This window comes from Mesoplodon densirostris, chromosome 14 (assembly GCF_025265405.1).
Source record: "Mesoplodon densirostris isolate mMesDen1 chromosome 14, mMesDen1 primary haplotype, whole genome shotgun sequence".
In the NCBI taxonomy this organism is placed as follows: Eukaryota; Metazoa; Chordata; class Mammalia; order Artiodactyla; family Ziphiidae; genus Mesoplodon; species Mesoplodon densirostris.
In genome coordinates, this window is record NC_082674.1 from 27,226,786 (window position 1) to 27,247,777 (window position 20,992).

Here is a 20,992-nt window from a genome sequence, read left to right on the forward strand (position 1 = left end):
CCGGTCCGGGAAGATCCCACATGCCGTGGAGCGGCTGGGCCCGTGAGCCATGGCCACTGAGCCTGCGCGTCCAGAGCCTGTGCTCCGCAACGGGAGAGGCCATAAAAGTGAGAGGCCCGCGTACCGCCAAAAAAAAAAAAAAATTTTTTTTCAGCTGCTAAATGGGATGGTATTTAATAGGGAACATTTCCGTGGTTTCAGAGCATCATACATGCTAAGGAACAGATTCGTAGGCATTTTGCGATCATGGTGGTTCACACAATCTCTGTCACTTTGATGCTTTTCTTGCAGAAATATAGTCAGTGGAAGTCATTATCTTTTCAGGTAGGAAAGGCATGCTTTAATGGATGGCAGAACTCTAGTCTGATATTTTTTTCTTCTTGTTTCTTTAGAGTCTTGAGACTCTAGGACAGAGACCACCACTAGGCACAAACATCACCTGCTTGCATGATTATGGAGATGGTCTACATGATGTTGAAAATGCCCCTAGTTTTTTGACAACGGCTAAATAACCATGGGGTCAAGTGGACTTGGGAAAGCGGCAACATTAGATGAACTGCTGAGCACTTGCATTGAGATGTTTGGTATGAGCCTTTTCTCCCTTCTGTACATCTTGCTACTCTTACTTCCCCCTGTTCTGATGTAGGTGTGGCTGTGGAACAGAATTCAATCTCCATACCTTGGTATTTAAGGCCTTTTTGATTGACCCCAATCTGTCTCCCCCGTATCACTGCCCTCTGCATTTCCTTCCCTTTACTGCCCACAGCTGATACCCCAGCCATACTATTCACTTAATGTTTCTGGAACATTCCCTGCATCTTTCTACCTCCATGCCTTTATCATATTACTTCACTGAAATTCTACTTCAGAGCTCATTTCAGATGTCACCCTAGATGTTCATAATATCATTCCTAATCTCCCCTGTCAGGAATGCTGATTGCTTCCTCCACTCTCCCACAGCCCTTTATGACTTTCTTATGGTACGTGGTATATGCTGCTGTGATAATTTCTTGGTCTTTTGGCTTAGACAAGAGTGAGTTGCCCAGAATGCTCCTGCATTCTGTCTTTGTGTATATGTCTTGTATCTCCTACTAGGTTGTATACTTTACAGCTATATGCCTTTTATGTTGTTCATCTACCTCAGCATTTTGGATTATTCCTTTTACAAACAGAGTCACAAAGGAGTTGTTTGTTGAACTGATTGTTATAGGAAGAGTTAAACCAGACAGAGAAGGGTTGCCAGATAAAATACAGGATGCTCAGTTAAATCTGAATTGCAGATGAGCCACATTTTTAGTATAAGTATGTCCTAAATAGTGCATGGGACATACGTATACTAAAAAATTATTTGTGGTTTACTTAATTCAAATTTAACTGTGTTGTGTATTTTTATTTGTGAAATTTGGCAACCTTACATCAGAGGAAGGGTGAGACCTACCCACTTAATTTGCAAGGAAATACCAGCAGAAGTAGGAGGAAAATGATAATTGGGTCTACAAGAAAATTTTGACACTGATGTTTCTCTACTGATATTAGAAAAAGAGAAAAGTAGTATGTACTGTCGTCTCCTCACCTCTCATTTTATTTTATTTTTTAACAGATGACAATGGAGAGCTGAATAATAGTTATTTGCCAAGAATAGTTCTACTTATGCACCGATGGTATTTATCTTCCACTGAGTTGGCAGAAAAACTTCTCTGCATATATCTTTTCAACTACTGTGTAATTTTTACAATCATAAATCAAGTTCTGTATTTAGATAGAGTGTCTAGCCACAGCCAGTAAATTAAGATGAATAAACAGTCTTCAGTCAGTTATCCAGCTGTTTTGTGAATATATATAGATGTCTAGACAAAACATCTGGATGATTGACCAAATAGTTAACTATCCATCTGGATGTTTTGGCTCTGCTTGGAAATAATCACTAGATATAAAATGAAACAGGAGCTGTAGACTGAATGTTTCTAACTTGTCTTAAATATTTCTGCTGTTAGTGTAATGAAAGAATATTTAACACTGATTCAAGAGCTAATTTATTCCTTTTAGGAATGCAGAATGGTGGACCTAGAGGATACAGTTTAGACATATGGAAATGCCAGCCAAAATAATATGATCTGGCTCAGGCATAAACACCACCTAAATTTTCACATCTTCTCTTGCTGGCAAGACACAAGAAATATTCTAGCAGGTTTATTACAATTTGTTAATTGATATTAATTTTAAATTTTCTCCTGATATAAAAGCAAAACAAAAATCCATAGTTAGAAATCCCATTCTATAATAAGGGCTTTTAACAGTCCACCACTTTTGTACACGGTACAGTCCTAAAAGGTAGTTAAGAGCCAAATGACTGAAAATGGCTACAAAACAGTCACACATTTATACAGAGGTTTTATTCCCCGAGATCTAATGTTTATTATATAACCACTAATGTTGGTTCCTACAGTCTTTGCCGGCTGCAAGCCAAGGGGTCCTGCAGATGAGTGAGAAGCCTTGCAGGACAAAGGGAGCCTCAGAGGGAGAGGGTCCATTGAGTACTATTAGGGCCAGTGTGGCTTCCATCTGCTTACTTCAAGCTTCCTCCACTTTCTACTTCTTTCTTCCAACATGCCCCCAACCTCGGGGCAGAAGGGGATGTTAGAGAAGATAAGGGGACATTCACCCTGAACAGAGGTCCCTGGAAGTGAGCAAAATACTAATACCTAGTGGTCCAAGGATTCCACAGGTCCCACTACTGAAGGGCAGTACATAGAGAAGGATGGAGGGAACTGCCTCAGTCTGGTCCACCTGCCTCAGGATGCAAACACTGTCCAAAAATGTGCCCACAAACAGCACTCTCATCATTAGCATGTCTGCTGCTATATGAAACACAAATAGAAAGGGATATTTAGGCACAGTAAAGTTTAATATCAGAAAGTACAGATTGTATGAAAGTTGAAACTGCCTATGAATTAACATTTCTTTAGATATTCCTCCCTTTTGATTCCTTGCTCACTGCATATCCATGGTGCCTGGCATATAGCAGGAGCTCAATATATGTTAGTTAAAAAGAGTATGACTAAATAGACTTGAAACTAAATCACAACACAACATGTGTATTAATATACCCAAAAATGACATTTTCAAATACTAAAGAAATTAGAGTACTTATATAAAGCATTAATCCTATATATAAAATCTTTGTGGCTAAAATGGTGCTTTTATGTACTATTGGTTGGTAGTATATTTGTAATTACAGTTGACAGTCATCACTTGGTAAGTGCTCAGGAAGGTAAAACTAATTTTATAAATGGCTTCTCTTCCAGACCAAAACAGTACATCCCAGAGCAATAATACATTGTGTCAATTATTTAGCGCTGATGTCACCAGAACACACTTTTCTCTCCATTTGAACGTTCACATAACCCTAATATTCCTAGTATGGCCTTCTTATTAGGAATTCATCTAAATTGATCAAACAGCTGCAGGTCTGTGCAAAGGAACGTGCAAGGATTTTTCTTTAACTAGTGTACGTATCGAAATGCCAGTGGAGAAAGCTGTGATGAATTTCGATTAAAGATCTGTTACTTCATGAGGTAAATATTTACGAATTTAATTGTCTTGTAGTTTCTAGTTCTGCAATTGTTGACAGTTTCCTTTTCACCATACAACAGACCAAGCCTGACAATAGAATCGACTCAAGTCCCCCTTTTATTGATTTTATTAAAACTGGCCCTTCTCTGTTCCTGGGAGTAGAATTCATCTTTCTTTTGGACTGTAGATCAAGCAGTGTCAATGTGCAGCTCTTAGAAAGAGTACATTCATTTTTTTCTACTCCCTCATCATGCACATTCCCACCTACTTGCCATGAATTGGGATAAGGGTTTCTTCTCAGCAATGGTTCTGAAGAGAGAGAAAGAAAGGCTCAGGGTGGGAGTGGTGGATTTGAGTCCTTGATTAAAGGCGGGAAGAGAGAGACTCAATGTGATGGATGAGGGATGGGAGATTGCTAATTTGGTTTGTGGTCTTGATGCATTGTTAAATGTAATCTGTAAAATGATACCATGGTTTCCATAGAAGTCTAGCTTGAAATCTTCCAGTTGTCAAAAATACTTGATGCCTTTCAGGTACTGGATTCTGAAGTTTCCCGCAGAGTTTAATTTGGACCTCGGTTTGATCCGTATGACTGAGGAATTCCGGGAAGTAGCTAGTCAACTAGGATATGAGAAACACGTCAGCCTCATCGACATATCCAGCATGTAAGAGTGGCACAAGCTTCTTTCAAACATGAGTCCACTGTTTGAGGGAGGGTGTAGTGATGACCCCACTTAACCTCCATCCATACCATTTCAGAATCAAGGTGTGCTTCTCTGAGGAAAGCTTTGGTGCAAGGAGCACAGTCCCATCGGACAGAGTTTCTCTCTCCAAGCTTCAGTTTCTGTATTTGTAAAACGGGGATTGTACTTTCTCATGGGGTATTATGATCATCCAATGAATACCTGAGATAATATGTGAAAGCATTTGGCACATAACAGATGCTCAGTACTTGGTTACTGAATCTAGTCTCCTATACCCTTGCCACTCATAGTGTGGTCTGTGGATCAGCAGCATTGGCATCACCTGGGAGCTCAACAGAAATGCAGAATCTCATGCCCCACCCTAAACCTGCTGAACTGGAAACTGAATTTTAATAAGATCCCCAGCTGATTCATATGCTCATTCAAGTTTGAGATGCTCTGAGGTCAGCCTGAGGCTGTACAAATGTTGACCATAGTGGTGCCATGAACTGGTTAGCTCAGTGATTAGGAACTTGGTGCTAATTAGGCTAGCATTTTATATTGACTAGCTAACTTTGTAGACAAAACTATTTTAGGCCTGTGAGTATGGTTATCCATATTGCAAATATGTGCTCTTGTGTCCTAGGCATTCATACTCTAGTCTCTTTTCCTAGAATACTTCTTCAAGAGTGATCAGTGGTGAGTGATCAGGAGTTATTAAGGATGTTGTTAAAAATAAGGATTATTCAGCCTGACTCCTCTACTTACTAGCTGTGTGATCTTGGGTAAAATTTTAATCTCTCTGTGCCTATATTTTCTCATCTATAAAATGGGAGTAATAGTAGTATTACCTGGTAGAGTTGTTGTGAAGATTTAATGAGTTAATACTTGTGATTATAGTGGTGCCTAGGACATCTAAGAGTTTGATAAATGTTTATACTAAAAAATACAGTTTATTCAGATTATTCATTCCTAGTAAATCAGAATCTCTGGTAGTGAGGTCTAGGTCTCTGTCTTTATAACAAGCTTTTCAAATAATCCATATGTTGCTGAAGTGTGAGAACCAGCTTTTGATGGTTTCCATCACCACCTATATATTGATAAACTCCAAAATTTATATACCTAGCCCTAACCTCTCCCTCATGATCCAAACCTTACTGGCCACAGGAAATACCAAGTAAGGGATTCTGGATGAATCAGTGCAAACCCACACTGTATGGAAAAACAACTTGAAATTTATATTCTATTGGCAATGGGTCAGTGGTTTTCTCTTCAAATATGAAGGACTGGGCGTGTATTTTGCACAAGCCCCTGGAAGCAGGTCAAGAGTTACACAGTCAGTAGGTTAATAACTTCCATTGAGTGAAATGAGCTTTCAGCACATTGACCAGACTCACTCTTCTTTTATAGTCCTTCCTATGACTGGATGAGAAGAGTCACACAGAGGAAAAAAGTATCCAAGAAGGGAAAAGCCTGTCTGCTCTTTGACCATCTGGAGCCCATTGAATTGGCTGAGCACCTCACTTTTCTGGAGCATAAATCTTTTAGAAGGATCTCAGTAAGAAACTGGACATTTATTCTTCCAAGGATAACAACCACCATGCCAACTTTACCAAGAGCTGCATTTTCATACTCTGAAGTGTTGGCAGCCTCTGTCACTGTGCTCCACTGGAAAAGTGCCCTTAACTCACAGGAACAATCCCTTTTAACCAAAGATAAATATTATCCTGTCTTTATTTTATGGCTCAGGAGCTATATTTCTGTTGCTATTTTCAATGTCTCCTTTCATAGGATTAAAGCATGATTTTCTAAATATTCAGTGGAGATTTAACCATTCAAGGTTTATTTAGCTTCGTTGACTTCTCCCAAGTGAACATGTTTAGCTGTGCCCTTCATTTTGGAAGAAGAAATATTTATTTAAGTTGGGATACGTATAAATGCCTGATTATGGATATAGGTTGAAAATAGGAATTGTAAGATTTCAGGAGAATCTCAACATCAGGTTGTTTCTTTCTCAGGGATGGATATCCTGGATTAAATTTTTCTTTCCTACTCCTCTGCATCCTTTTTCTTCCTCCTGACTGTGATCTCTTCCTAGCCACCTACTCACTATCCATTTGTTATGATATTTCCACAATGGTTCACAAACAGCCTTTGTCTTTGTCTAACCAAGCTCTGGGGAAGTCACTCCTTCTTTTCCAAGATGCCAAATAATGAATTACGTTATTGCTTGCAAATAAGAACATGAGGTTAGAAGTATGGATTTCTGAAAGACTGATTCTTTTCACTAAGTAACCCTACTTGGAGAGGACCTTTTGATTCCCCACAGGCAGGCCATGAGAGGGAATGCCCTGCTCTGTTTATATGGTAGGAGGCTCATATGTATCTGATGACATCCATGCTGACTTCCTGAATATGTGTCAGCTTTGCCAAAGAGCAGCCTTACTCAATTTCTATTTTTTCTCTTTTCTTCTTGAAAACACATTGCAAACTTATTCTGACTTGAAATTATGATATTTATATTCATTTCCTCTTCTTTAATGTATGCCATTGTATCTCGAACTTGCCTGACCATTGGAATCACCAGTAGTGGGTGAAAAATGGAGATTCTTAGGTTATTCCTCTGGAACAGTGATCCTTTAGGTCTGACATGTTCCCCAAAACCAGTATTTTAGCAAATGCCCCAGGTGGATCTTATGATCCAGCAAATTTTGGACTCACTGGAATATGACTTTGAGTCTTGTCCCTTCCTCCTCCCATCAACACTGTGGTGTGTAATAAGTGTGCGTCTGGGTGTGGAAGAGTGAAATGCAGCAAAATAACATGTTAAAGATACAGATATATTCAAACTTGTAAGATGCCGTTATAAATGTGAAATGAAAGAAATCGTTATGCTGTTGTGAAACATTATCTCACCTCTTCCATGCAACATTCTAATTTATAATTTTTTCAGACTCCATTATAATTCAGAGTCTCTGAATCTTCCTTTACTAGTTCACTGATTACCAAAGCTATGTCATCCATGGCTGCCTGGAGAATAACCCGACCTTGGAGAGATCTATTGCTTTATTTAATGGAATCTCTAAGTGGGTCCAGTTGATGGTTCTTAGCAAACCAACCCCTCAGCAAAGGGCAGAAGTCATCACAAAGTTTATCAATGTTGCCAAGGTATGTATGTCTGTTAATTAGATTGGGATTCTCAAAGGATTCTAGATATTCATTCACACTATTGAGAAAAGTCATTGAAAAAATTTGGGGTTCACAATATAAAAGCCAATTAAACTACCCATAAATGTCTAATGAGCAAATATACTTCTCTCATGCAAGAAGATTGCTTTTAATTGGCCATATTTGGAAGCATTTAATGTAGCTATTTTTCTGTGTAATGATTGATATATTTTTCTAGTGGATTTCATTTGTACTTCATTTTGAATTGATACTATTTTCCCTACATCCTTGTTGTTAAAGTGTATGGCTTCATCTGTACCTCAAAAAGGTCAGAATAATTCAAAAATTGTTACAAAGTATTGAAGTTAACCTTTTTTATTGCAGAAGCTCCTTCAGCTCAAAAATTTTAACACCCTGATGGCAGTGGTAGGAGGCCTTAGTCATAGCTCCATTTCCCGGCTCAAAGAGACCCATTCTCATCTTTCTTCAGAAGTTACAAAGGTACAGTGGATCAGATCATAAACCAAGTAAAAAGTTCATTTGTAAGTTGTTTGGGGGTAGGATGATCCTAACAAATGTCACTCAGAAGGGGAAAGTTTTCTTCTTAGACAATAGGAGGTTACAGCCATACCACCTGGAAAAACAAGATTATAGGTGGCAGCAGTGTCCTAATAGGAATGCTTTGAACACCATTAACATATTGCAGTTGTAAATATTCAAAAAATATGTGTTTGGTGCTTACTATGTGATAGGCATTGTGAAATACATGGGGGTTACAAGGCAAATATGACAGAAATCATTCCTACCGTCCCGTCCTCAAATGAAGTCATTGAACACCTGCTCTCTTCATAGTACTGTGTTCAACACGGTGGAAGACACAAAGGAAGGGGGGACAGAAAGAAATCTTTTGTATAGAAAGCCCTCATATTTATAGCTCAGTTTTCAGGGATAAAAAAAAATTTTTAAGCAATGATTGTTTCCCAAACTGAACTTTTTCTGCCATATTTATTTCCAGACCACAATAATATTTTTCCTTATTGAGCAAAAAAGAACATTTCATCCTTATGAAAAGATTTCCTTGTAAGCGTGTACTTTGCTATATCAGTAAGGACACTTTCAGCTGTAAGTTAAAAAAAGAAAAATCTTGGAATTGCTTAAACAATAAGGAAATGGATCGTCTCACATACCTGAAAGTCCAGAGGCAGGGCCAAGTCCAGGCATGGTCTGATCAGAGTTCTGGCTCAGTTGCTCTGTATTCCTCTGAGTATGAGGTTTTTGTTTTAGTTTTTGTTTTTCATCGGATTGGTTTCCCTCCTGATTGGGCTGTCTGCAGCAACAGGAAAATTATGCTTTCTTGTTTATGAAAGTTAGAGATAGGGAAAATCTCTCTTCAGCTCTGCACCCATGGAATAAAAGACCTTCTTTTTTAGACAGATTGGACCATCTCAAATCACATGCCCACCTCTGGGCCAATAACAGTATCCAGAGGAATACAATGTAGTGATTGGCTTAACTCTGTGTTCCTGAACCAATCACAAACCAGAGGGATGGAATTATGAAGATGGTAGATCAGAACCCATCCTTGGATCTGGGCATGGAAACAGCATCATCCGAGACACATGAGAAAGAGTAGACTGATCGAAAGTAGACACATGGGTCTATTGGGAAGGTATGGCTGCCGTTAGGCAACCAACAATAGCTTGTGCATATAAACAGGAGAATATAAACCACAGAAGCACTGCTGAGTGACCTCAAACACTGCACCCTTTCCAAGTATAATGGGGCTCATTATGTGTTTCATTTTCCTTTAGATTAGTATTGAATTTCCAGTAAAGAACAAAACATATTTTAAACGTTGTAAAGAATAAGAATTCAGTGGAGGCTCATATAAGCTTGGAACCACCAGTATGTCTTCAAAAATTATTTATTTGAACTCCTCTTTCTTACAGAAAAGAAAACTGAGGTCCCCAAAAGTGAAGTGACTTGCTTAAGGTCACCCTCCTAGTTAGTGGCAGAGTCCAAAACCACAGCTATCTCACACATCAGTATGACTATTCCTACCTCATACTGGCCCCTTCAAGTTATATCTTGAATGCAACTTTCTTGGAACAACTAGGAAATTTTAATATACTACATACTTCAATACAATACATGCTTGTATTTGTGGATTGTAATATTTCCATGAATTACAAAATACTTATATATACATGATGCTATTTAACATCTCAACACCCCTAGTAGGTAGGCAGAGGTGTGGGCTATTTCTCTTTTGCCACAGAATGGAACAGGCTGTCCAACTCATAGCCAAGCCTAGTACATTTTTCTAACTTTCTTTTCCCTGGTTAATATTTCCCTGCATCAATGTTGGTGCAACTGATACTTCTTTCAGTAGGCGAGGAATTTCCTAGCCACACACTGTTGGGCCTGAGGGTGGGCAGAAGGGAAGGCTGTTTGAAAATACTACTTTTCCATCTGTTCCCAGAACTGGAATGAAATGATGGAGCTGGTCTCCTCCAACGGCAATTACTGTAATTACCGCAAGGCCTTTGCCGACTGTGATGGCTTCAAAATCCCAATCCTTGGCGTCCACTTGAAAGACTTGATAGCAGTCCATGTCATTTTCCCAGACTGGATGGAGGAGAACAAAGTGAACATTGTGAAAATGCACCAGCTCTCCGTTACCTTGAGTGAACTGGTCTCCCTACAGAATGCCTCTCACCACTTGGAACCCAACCTGGATTTGATCAACTTGCTCACGGTGAGTCCAACGGACTGGAGTTTGTGCTAATAACTTTCCTGCACCTCACTTCCCAGGGTATGCAGGAAGATCCATGCCAGCACTTCACAATGAGGGTGGGGGAGGGGTTGATTTCAGGGTCAGTAGCTGGGAAGAAATCTCAAAGGATGAAGGGAGGGAAACTCACACCTGTAATCCAAGCGACTTGAGACACCAATCTCTGAGCAAAGAAAGTTCCCTTTGCTTTGAGGGTTCCAGTCTCCGCCTCCACGGCTCTGGTTTCTGCAGTTCTTAGAGAGGCCCTCCAGCCCTGTCCTCTGCCTCATCACACTCATCTAATTCATCACCTCCTTCTATATGCCCTCAACTCATCAGCTTCTCTTGATCCTCACTGCACTGCTGTAGTTGAAGCCTGGAGTAATGCGGGGACCTCCTCTGAGATCTCCCTCCCCATAACCCCCACCAGCCTCCCCAAACCACCAGATGCAGGTCCCAGTCTGCCACTGGAGCCCTTCACGACTTGTTTTCTGACTATCAGTTTCTCCTCGTTTGTTATCACCCGACCCCGCATCACACCTGCCTTTGAGGAATGTGGGACTTATACTTTCCACCACAAATTGCTGCCTTCTACTTTCTGGCTTTGCATTTTCTTGGAAAATTCCTTCCTTACCCACCCCCCAATCCCGCCATGACTAGCTTAAATTCAAAAGCCTCTGTCTTTCTGGAGCATTCTCTGTTTCCTTCCAAAGCAGTAAGGCATCTGTCACATGTGTTGCGCTTGTACTTTGTACTTTCTTATCTATAGGAGGTATCACTTGACATCAGATTTTTTTTTCTGTTTACCTGCCTTATACATCGCACCTCCCCAGCACCTCTCATAGTATTGCATAACATCTTAACGGAAAAACCTGAAAGAACTTTTTGGCCCACCCGATACCTGGCATATTTAGGAGCTCAGCAGATGAACTGGGTGCTGTATTTAGGAGTGGGTTGGAAGAAATTCACCTACTGCTCATACGTTTTGGCCTTGACAGCACACACCATTAGCTGGTCTCTAGGTCCTAGCACTTTTAGACGCACAGGTGTATAGTAGAGAACATTTCCCATTGGCTGCTTCTTTGTCAGGGGGAAAGAGGCATAAGCAAATTCTCTCACCCTTGCTTAAACAAGTGGAGGAGCTACTTCCTTGTTTGGGTTTATGACACTGTAGCATCTGAAACTTGGCTGCAACAGCGAATTGACTACTTTCCTCCAGTGGCCATGGGGAATGAAAACAAGAACCCCTCTGGAGCTCCGAAGGGCTAAATCCTCTAGGACTGCTGCATTGGGATAAGAGTGCAGTTCCTAGACCTTCTCAAAAACTGTTCCTAGAACACAGAATTGTTTACCAAAGAAGAGAACCCCTAGGTGTAGGCGATAATGGCAGCTGCATTCTTAGTATAAAGCAGAAGTAGCCAACACACAGAAGCACAAATCTCTTGGGGTTGAGTTTGTGTAACAAATAGTAAACACACAGACATTCTCTATTAGGGTGGGGGAACCTCACAATAATCCAGACAGCTGCCTTTATTAACCATTTGCCATGTAAATCTGTTTCCACGAATAAGTGACCAGAGTTGCAGCCCTAATCAGACTATAACCCCACAGCCACAGGTGATGTCTGCAGACCAGTCTCGGGGCGTAGCCTAGGCTCCAAGTGTCTGTGCTCAGGCTGCCTCCACGAGCTGGGGGAGAACTTCATGAGCAGCTGCCTATGCTGGGCAATTCCTCATCCGGATAAAAGATAATGATGGGGTAGGGAAAAGAAATTTGAATTGTAAATTAAGCAGGCAACATCTGGACAGATATTTGAGAAATACTAAAGGATTTTGAATGAAATTTTGGGGCTGCAGATGGAAAATCTGAACTCCAGAAGTAAAAGCTAAGAAATAATTCCTTTTTTGCTAGAAACGAAAGAAAAAAGAAAAAGACTCAATCTCCTAGTCTCTCTGTGTATCTCTCTCTCTCTCTCTCTCTCTCAGGAATTGAAAGAAAATTTAGAAGCCACCAAGCACCATATTTAGTCACAGCAGTGTTGTATAGTATAATGTAATATAGTGGCAAGAATCTCAGATGGGAGACATAGCTTTTGGCCCTGCCTCTGCAGTTACTTAGCTTTGTCTCCTTGCTAACTAGTCTTGACTTTGGATTTTTCCTAAAGGGTTTTGTGCTCATTTGTAAGATCTCATCCAGCTTTAAACTTCTGTGGTGCTAGATGTAAGGAATGGTGGAGCCTTGGGACTAAGGAACCAAGTGTCAGCCTTATTCTGTGGTTGCAGCCCAGTGGCTCATCAGGATAGCACAGTTCCGCAGATGAGCACGATTGTCAAGCCAGTTTCTATTTAAAGCCAAAAGCCTTCCTCTCTACCCACAACCAAGGAGAAAGTTCAGTGCATTCATTCTTCCTGGCCCTAGGCAGATTAATCTCCTCAAAATGAGGATGGAGGAGACTCCCAGGAGGTGTTCACTGGAGCCTAGTGAGCATTTCATGAACCACATACCTGTTGAGATTAGAACCATACGTTGACTGCAGCTGCCCAAATGCATGTGAGGTCATTCTTATTAAGCACAGCATTGAAGGGGTGATTCTTTTTGCTCCAAGACTCTAGGTCAAGTTTCTGCCTGAAGTGACTGCTTCTAAACATAGTCCCAGGTGAGGAAGCTGATATATGATTGAGAGCCCTGGAAGAAAGAAAATGAGAACTCTTAAGTTAATGAACAATTACTAAATGCCTGCTCTGTTCAGTAGGCTGTATAGCAATGCTTGAACTTTCTGTAATAATTGATTACAGTTTTCACAGCACTTTTCACATACATTGCCTCAGTAGATTCGCACACACACCCTGTGATGTAGCCTGGGCAGGTCAGAGGGTGTAACATCACCCCTGTCTCTTCCTATTTTAGAAATGAAGAAGCTGTGATTCATAACGGACAAAAGTCTTGCAAATAGCCAACTTCTGAATCCCAGTTTGCGGCTCTCTCTCTCTCTCTCTGATGGACATTTACTCTGTAATGTGGGAATATTGCTGACATTTACTTTATTTTGCATCTGTGAAAATTAAATAATCTCTCTCCCTCTTCATGGGTGTGTAAAAAAGAGTTAATTACAAACTAAAATCTATGCGAGCAGGGACTATGTTTGCCATTTTTATCATTGTAATCTTAGCCCCCTGAACAGTACTGGGCACATGAAGGAAAGAGGACTACACCACCAAACTGCTGGGATTTGGATTGTTCCCCTTTTTAGGGAAGATCTGGAGAAGACATTTTCCACTGTGATCCCAATTCATATAACCAGGAGCTTTTAAACTGATGCTTCTTGTTTCATGGTATTCGAAATAGTCTGAATTTTTCATAGTATTTTTAGATCTATCAGTTACATTTACCATTCTGAGTATATGCAAATTACTGGAAAGCCCCTGTATTTTTTACAATCGAAGAAGAAGAAGAAGAAGAAGAAGAAAGAAGAAAGAAGAAGAGCAGGAGGAGGAGGAAGAGGAAGAATTGCAAAAATGGTGAATGGAGATAGTTTGATGACCAAGTGTGTGTTATTTTACAATTCTCCAGTCAAGACAATGTCGGTCCTAAGGTGCAGACTAAATCCACAGCCATCTTTGCTAATAGGCTTGGATGTAAAAGCAACAACCTGAAACAGTGACTCAGAACATTTTTTAGAAACAAACAAGCTTAAAATATGTTAGACACAAATAAATATTTTTGAAACCCCATTGACAAGCTGCCTATATTATTTAAAAGGTGCGTAAGAAGTAGAACAGATCACTTTGTGCAGGGCCATAAGGCCCAGAGGAGATCCGAGAAAGCAAGTAGAATCGCGGCTTGGAAAGCAGAGAGATGGCTAGAGTTAACCCAGAAGGCAGCTCTGCACTCATGGATGAGCAAGTGGCATTTGGCTGCTGCACTGATTGGGAGCCAAACCCTGCAGTTCCCATCTGTGTGGCCCTCTAAACAAATCCCACTGGACACCATTAGCTCATTTAATCCTCACAACAATCCTGGGAGGGAACTATTATTGATGATTCCCATTTTACAGATCAAGAGACAGACTCAAGAAGGTTAATGACTTGCCTAGGTTCATACGACCACTAATAAATGGAGAGCAAACATTGGGAGAAAACAAAAACATTTCCATCATAGAGTCAGATATCTGTCCATCTGACATATGAAAATACTCAGGGATGTTCTGTGTCTTTTGAAAGAGCATCTCCCCTATTTCGTGTGTGGCTTATTTGGGTTTCTGGTTGGATGTTCTTGCACTGCTGGCATCTCCTTTCCAGCAGATGCCAGTGCTGTCATCAGAGGAAGAGTCAGGAGGACAGGAACATACTCATCAAAGCTTCCTGACAACAAGGAAGTCGAAAGGAAGAAGTCAGTCAGTTTTCTGTCTATGTCGCATTCACAATGCAAGGTAGCAAACTAGGACTGGGAATATAGAGGTGGAATTACAAATGTACTGTCTCCTTTCGTGAAGCTTAGAGACCAGTAGAGTCTTCTGTTGTGGAATTTACAAAACAGTGGGCAACTGCCCATGGCAGATGTGTTTTATTTGGCCCACATGGAATCATAAAAAAAAATGTGTTATTAGTTGCCAGTGCTTAAAAATGAGGATATTTTATATAAAACTCTAGATTTCTGACTTCTCTTGACAAATTAGATGTGGCAATTGTCATCAAACTGACAACAATTTGACTTAGATAAGTAATGACTATCTTCCATTCATCAGTGATCACACCTTCCCCTATTGCTTCCCTAACCCAGAGATCCAGTGTCAAATTCCACTTATCAGCACAAATTTTTCTTATTGTTGAGCTAAGAGGAGAGATCCCCAAGTTAATCATATCTGCAAAACTCTTTTACCAAATACATTGTTATACCAATGTCTCTATCACAATATCCCTTTCATGCATCTCCCTTCACTCTTTTATATGGTGGGCTGGTTCCTCAAAGCATTTGTTTGAGACATGGGGACAGTTCCTCTCCTGCAAAAAGGCAGGGCCCCTGGAGGTAGAAGTGACTGCTGTTCAGTGGAAGGTGGATACAGTGTGCATTCTTTGTGAGCATGATTTTCATGATCTGAAATGATACTGGGGCAATTTTATAGTAAAGTCAATTTTATTATGCTTAAAAAAACCTTTAGATGACAAAGTCTAGATAATGCAATACATGACCAGATATATGAAATCCTTAATCTAACTGCTGTATTTAGTAGCTAGAATAGTGACTACTATAGTGACTACAATGGTCCCCACCATACATTAGGTGACCAATAAATATTTGTTGAATGAATGATGCAAAAATAATGCCAGTTTCTTTTTTTAAAAAATGAGATAGGACAGCAAGATAAATCCTTGAAAGACATCCTGTGCCTCTGAGTTTTCTCTTGCTCCTAAGCACCAGGCACTGAGCTGGAGATAAGGGATCCTTGATGTTACAGGCTAGGACCAGGGACAGGTGTATAAAATAAGACTTGGAAATGGAATAAAGCCTTTCACATTAAGCCTTTATCTTTAGACAAAATATGTCAAAGGAAAATTTTCATGCTTAAATGGTCAGAGAAAGGACAGGGCACCTGGTTCTCTTCCCTGTTGATAAAATGGTATGATTCATCGGGTTCTTAACATTGAAGGGCACGTGTGGGAATTATCCAGGCTTATTTTAAGTCTTATGACTTCTGTTTTAGGTAAATGGGACCATGCATTTTAAGGTTTTGCAGATTTTATCCACGCAGTTCAATCTTCGTATACATTCTTATCCTTGCCTACCCTGATCTTTCTCTCTGTCTTTATTTCTCCAAGTCCTCCCAGTTAGGTCCCAGTTCACAAGTTCCTCTGTGAATCCATCCTGATCATTTCTGTCCTCAGTGGCCCCCACACATAATAATAAAAGTAGTTGTGGGCTTCCCTGGTGGCACAGTGGTTGGGAGTCCGCCTGCCGATGCAGGGGACACGGGTTCGTGCCCCGGTCTGGGAAGATCCCACATGTCACGGAGCGGCTGGGCCCGTGAGCCATGGCCGCTGAGCCTGCACGTCCGGAGCCTGTGCTCCACAATGGGAGAGGCCACAATAGTGAGAGGTCCGCGTACCGCAAAAAAAAAAAAAAAAGTAGTTGTAACAGCTATAATAATAACAATAACATCAACAACACCAGATTACATTTCCTGAGATTTCACTGTGTACTAGGCCCTGGGTGAAGTACTTTACATGCATTATTTCATTTGATCCTGATAAAAATCCAATTAGATAGGGACTTTTGTGATCATTTCCATTTTACAGAAGTGGAAACTGAGTGTCAGAGAGGAAATAACTGGCTCAAGGCCACAGAGCTAACCAGTGGCAGGCTCAGAATTTGAACTCAAACGCACCGGTCTCCAAAACCTCTCCCTCATGCTTTACAGGCTGCCTCCCTGAAAAGTTCCTATAGCCCTTAAAGCGGGGCAACTTCCTTCACATTTAGCATGTGTTGCCTTTTGTTGATGTGAATATATCTTTTTGTGTTCAGGTCCTATTTAGTCAAATAAAGTGCCTGGCCCTTGAGGGCAGGAATGATTTTATACCATTTTATATCACCAGAACTTAGCACAATGCCCTGAAATAATAGAAACCTATTAATTGCTCCTTTATTTCTGCAGTTCTTTAGTCAAACCTCCAAGACACCATTTATTCCATTTCCAAGTCTTATTTTATACACCTGTCCCTGGTCCTAGCCTGTAACATCAAGGATCCCTTATCTCCAGGTCATTGCTTGGTGCTTAGGAGCTACTCAATAATTATCGAGAAAAATTGAGTCAATGGTTCTTGTTGATGCTGATGACCACACTAGGTTTAACTTTTTTCTTTTTAAAATTTCATTTTCCAGGACTTCCCTGGCAGTCCGGTAGTTAAGACTCCGTGCTTCCAGTGCAGGGGGCGTGGGTTTGATCCTTGGTTGGGGAACTAAGATCCCACATCCTGCATGGCCAAAAAATAAAATATTAAAACTTCTTTAAAAAATTTCATTTTCCACCTCTGCATGCTATCTTTTTAATGTTCTACATTCACTCAAGTTATTTGACATTGAGCTTAAGCATTCAGTTTGGAAAAATTTCAGTAATATAAATAAGTAAATAAATGATTCAACATCTTTATTTATCCCTTCTAATTTGTTGTAGCTTTCTCTGGACCTCTATCACACAGAAGATGATATTTACAAACTATCACTGGTGCTGGAGCCTAGAAATTCTAAATCGGTGAGTATTGTTTTCTCTCTCAGGTTCAGTGACAAGCACCATTATTTTTTATTTACAATAATTGGCCATTACAGTAGTGCTTTGTGATCTAAAGATTGAAGAATTTAAAAAATCTATATTTTTCCCATTTTACCAATGGAACAGCTTAGCCCTGACAGATAATTATTTCTTCACATTAGAAGCTAACAAAGAAGAACATCATTTCCAGTTACTCTGCTTTATTGTTGATCTTCCATGTTCCCTCTGAGAACCTGCCCCACCCCCAAAAAAGTAGGAACAATAATTTGAATGACCATTCTAGGCTTTTTTAAAAAAAACTGATTCTACAAAAAATTAGATTTAATAAATTTTAAATACCCTAATCATAATTCACAAATTTCTCTACTAATGATTCATCCAGCTCAGAATTTCAGTATCACATTGGATAGAGTCTCACTTAATTGATAGCTGACTCTTAGTAAAGAAACATTATATAATGAGTTGAAGAAACTGCATAACTGAATGTACACTGCTCATTACTCTTAGCAAGTGGACTGCAGCTCAGATATACTTTGCACTAGTAAAAAAAATATCTGGGTGAATATGAAATTTACAATGAGGATGAGGTTTGTATGTTGAAAAAAAATTTCTGTCTGCTTCTTATATCCTGAGATCTGTTTCCTTATGAAGGTCTCATTCGTTACCTCCATACCAGTTGAGTTCTGTGGCACGTTGCCAGCAACCCTAGGGCCTAAGTCTGTCCATCTATTAATACCTACTACCATTCTGAACCATTGAACTGAAAGAGGCAGAATGACTGTGAATGCTGTTCACAGTAAAGGCCAGGTGGGAGACTATGAACTTGAGTCTGAGTCAGTTGACCTGGTAGCATCTGTTCTTAATGTCTGTGGTGGTTCCATCACCATGCTCCCCTCCCTGCCAGCCCCAAGAAGCCCATCTCCTGGGGACACTGCAGAAGGCAGCCATGTGGGAAGATACAGCACAGGCAAAGGGAGGGGTTAAGACCAGACTCTTCAAAGTTAGCGTGATGAAGAGAGAGCTAGAAAGAAAAGTAATGTTACTGAAAAAAAGGAATTCGTAAGCTCCTCCCTCATTCCATAGCTTTGGTGTGATGAAGCTGTCCTGTACGTGCACACACAGCATTGCCACCTCCTGACACCTTCCTTTACCTATAACTAGGCACCTTAATTGCCACCTGTTGGTTGTTGGATGCCTGGCAGGTCATAATATATATGTTATCTCATTAACTCTGTTAAGGAAACAGAGTCTGGTGAGCATAGGTATCTTACACAGACCACAGAGCCAGTCAGTAGGAGAATTTGGACTGGTCTCAGGACTGTCTGCCTTCACCACCTGTGCTTTTTCTACAGCGTGATGCTGCCCATTATTTTCCCACCACCCCTTGTTCAGAAACAGGGTAAGAATGACCATTTTAGCACACATGCCTGATTTGTGCCTTTTAGATTTACTTTGGGGTTTTTTTTTTTTGGTTTTTTTTGGTTTATTTTCAGGATCAAGTTTTACCAATTTTAGGAGACATTTCCATCCAACATAAAAAAGTCTTTTTATCTCTTGTAAAAGCAGAAGCTTTCAAAGCCCCTTCCAAGTGCTAAAATCCCATGAATCTATGAAAACACATTTCCTAATCCCTTTCTGTCTCTTCTCTAAGTGGAATGTCACCTTATTTTGTATTTAGTGTTCGACGCATACTGGTAACTAAGAACAATTTCCCGTCAGGATTATACTTCCTGAGAGCCTGTAGCTTTAACGTGCTTACAGTTAGCACTGGCCAACCTCACCTAGTTAGTCCCAGAGCTTCTCAACCTTATTCGGTTCATGGCACCCTTAGTACCTCATAATTTTTTGTGTTTTAATTCATGTCTCAGTTTTTTCATGCTACCTCTAGGTCAAAGGAAATACCTAGCAGTTCCACTTATAGAATAGTTAGGTCCAAGCAACTAAATATGTATAAACATTGATGTTCTAATGGCTTATTACCTGCCTGAAAAAATAATACACACAGATTGAAAAAAATAACATTTTTATTTCATTCTTTTTTTAAAAAAATTTATTTTTATTTATTTATTTATTTTTGCGGTACACAGGCCTCTCACTGCTGTGGCCTCTCCCGTTGCGGAGCACAGGCTCCGGACGTGCAGGCTCAGCGGCCATGGCTCACGGGCCCAGCCGCTCCGCGGCATATAGGGATCTTCCTGGACCGGGGCACGAACCCATGTCCCCTGCATCGGCAGGCAGACTCTCAACCACTGCGCCACCAGGGAAGCCCCTATTTCACTCTAAAATAACCACAATTACTAATGGATATGTGTGCCTGTTGGGCACGGTACAATTTCTTAAATCTTGGAATCAGATTGGATACTGTCACCCTTATTGCTTGTTCCACATTGATTTTTTGCTTCACAAGGACATGATATCATTGATAGAAATATGGCACGAGCTGATGGGTGAATTGTGAACTACTTCAAGCTGGTAGTTCATGTGCTATTGACAAATATTGAGTATTGCTGTGTTTCCCTTGGAGGTTTGAAATATCTTTTGGTAACCCTCTGAGTTCGTCGCAGTGCTCCAGAGGAGGAGTGTGCCTTGCTGTATATTTTGGGAACCAAGGTTTTAATCCTTTATTATATCAACAAGATGAAAGGCTTTACCGAAAGAGCTGAGATGTGTGAGCACGTGTGTGTGTGCGTGTGTGTGTGTGAGAGAGAGAGAAACTGTGTGTGGGAGTGACCATATTCAGATGTCAGATAATTTTTTGTCCTGTTTGTAGCTCACAGCAGCACCCACCTCACAACATTGGTAGAGGCTTAAATCCATATGGTTACGCCTCAACTCCTCTTGCAAAAATGGTTATCCCCAACTCAGTATCAAATTTAAAAACAACCTGCTAATACAGGTTTGTATGCATGCACCAGCAAAAATATTTCATCGTATGAGATCCCTAGGGAGAGGATACGAAGTGCACAGCACTCTTGGCTCCCGATAGGATTGTGTTTCACACTTGTGTTGTGTAAACGAGTTATACATTATTGCTACCATCTTCTCCACATTATTAAGTGAAAATGTCTTGCAAGAACGTGGAAGAACCTGTGGAGGAAACAAGTTCACCAAAGCGGGGCTCGAGAGAGCTAATGATTAGCCAAACCGTCAAGAACTGATTAAGCATATTGAGAGAGAAGCTGGTAAGATGACATAAACTTGGCTGTGCACTGCTGCCCACTTACTGCACACACCTAATTTATCACTAGCACTGACTATTAAAGAATTAGATAACTGGTGTTTTATGCACTTTGTATTATACGAGCAAAAAACTGTATGGATTGTTATAGAGATGTTTAAGGGTGTTTTAGTAGTATCTGGGGAACTTGGATAGGAGTTTTGGATGAGCTGGGAGAGCAATAGTTTTTTCCACCTAAAATAATACAATCTAGGCTGCTGTTAAACAAAATATGTATTTAGTTACAGATTAGATTCTACTGACAAAATATTCCATTAACAAAATTTTCATTGATGTTTTCAAACTATTTAAGT

At 40.3% G+C, this 20,992-nt stretch overlaps 1 protein-coding gene across 1 annotated transcript in view; it reads left to right on the forward strand.

Moving 5' to 3' along the window:
• Positions 1-514: 514 nt before the first annotated feature.
• RASGRP3 (RAS guanyl releasing protein 3) overlaps positions 515-20,992 on the forward strand; it is a 39,442-nt gene continuing 18,964 nt past the window's right edge. The window contains exons 1-9 of the mRNA XM_060116938.1: positions 515-584; positions 1,601-1,703; positions 3,513-3,575; positions 4,107-4,238; positions 5,667-5,814; positions 7,251-7,424; positions 7,809-7,925; positions 9,907-10,182; positions 17,366-17,443. Of these exons, the coding sequence (XP_059972921.1) occupies positions 515-584; positions 1,601-1,703; positions 3,513-3,575; positions 4,107-4,238; positions 5,667-5,814; positions 7,251-7,424; positions 7,809-7,925; positions 9,907-10,182; positions 17,366-17,443 (1,161 nt within the window). The remainder of the gene's footprint in view (positions 585-1,600; positions 1,704-3,512; positions 3,576-4,106; positions 4,239-5,666; positions 5,815-7,250; positions 7,425-7,808; positions 7,926-9,906; positions 10,183-17,365; positions 17,444-20,992) is intronic.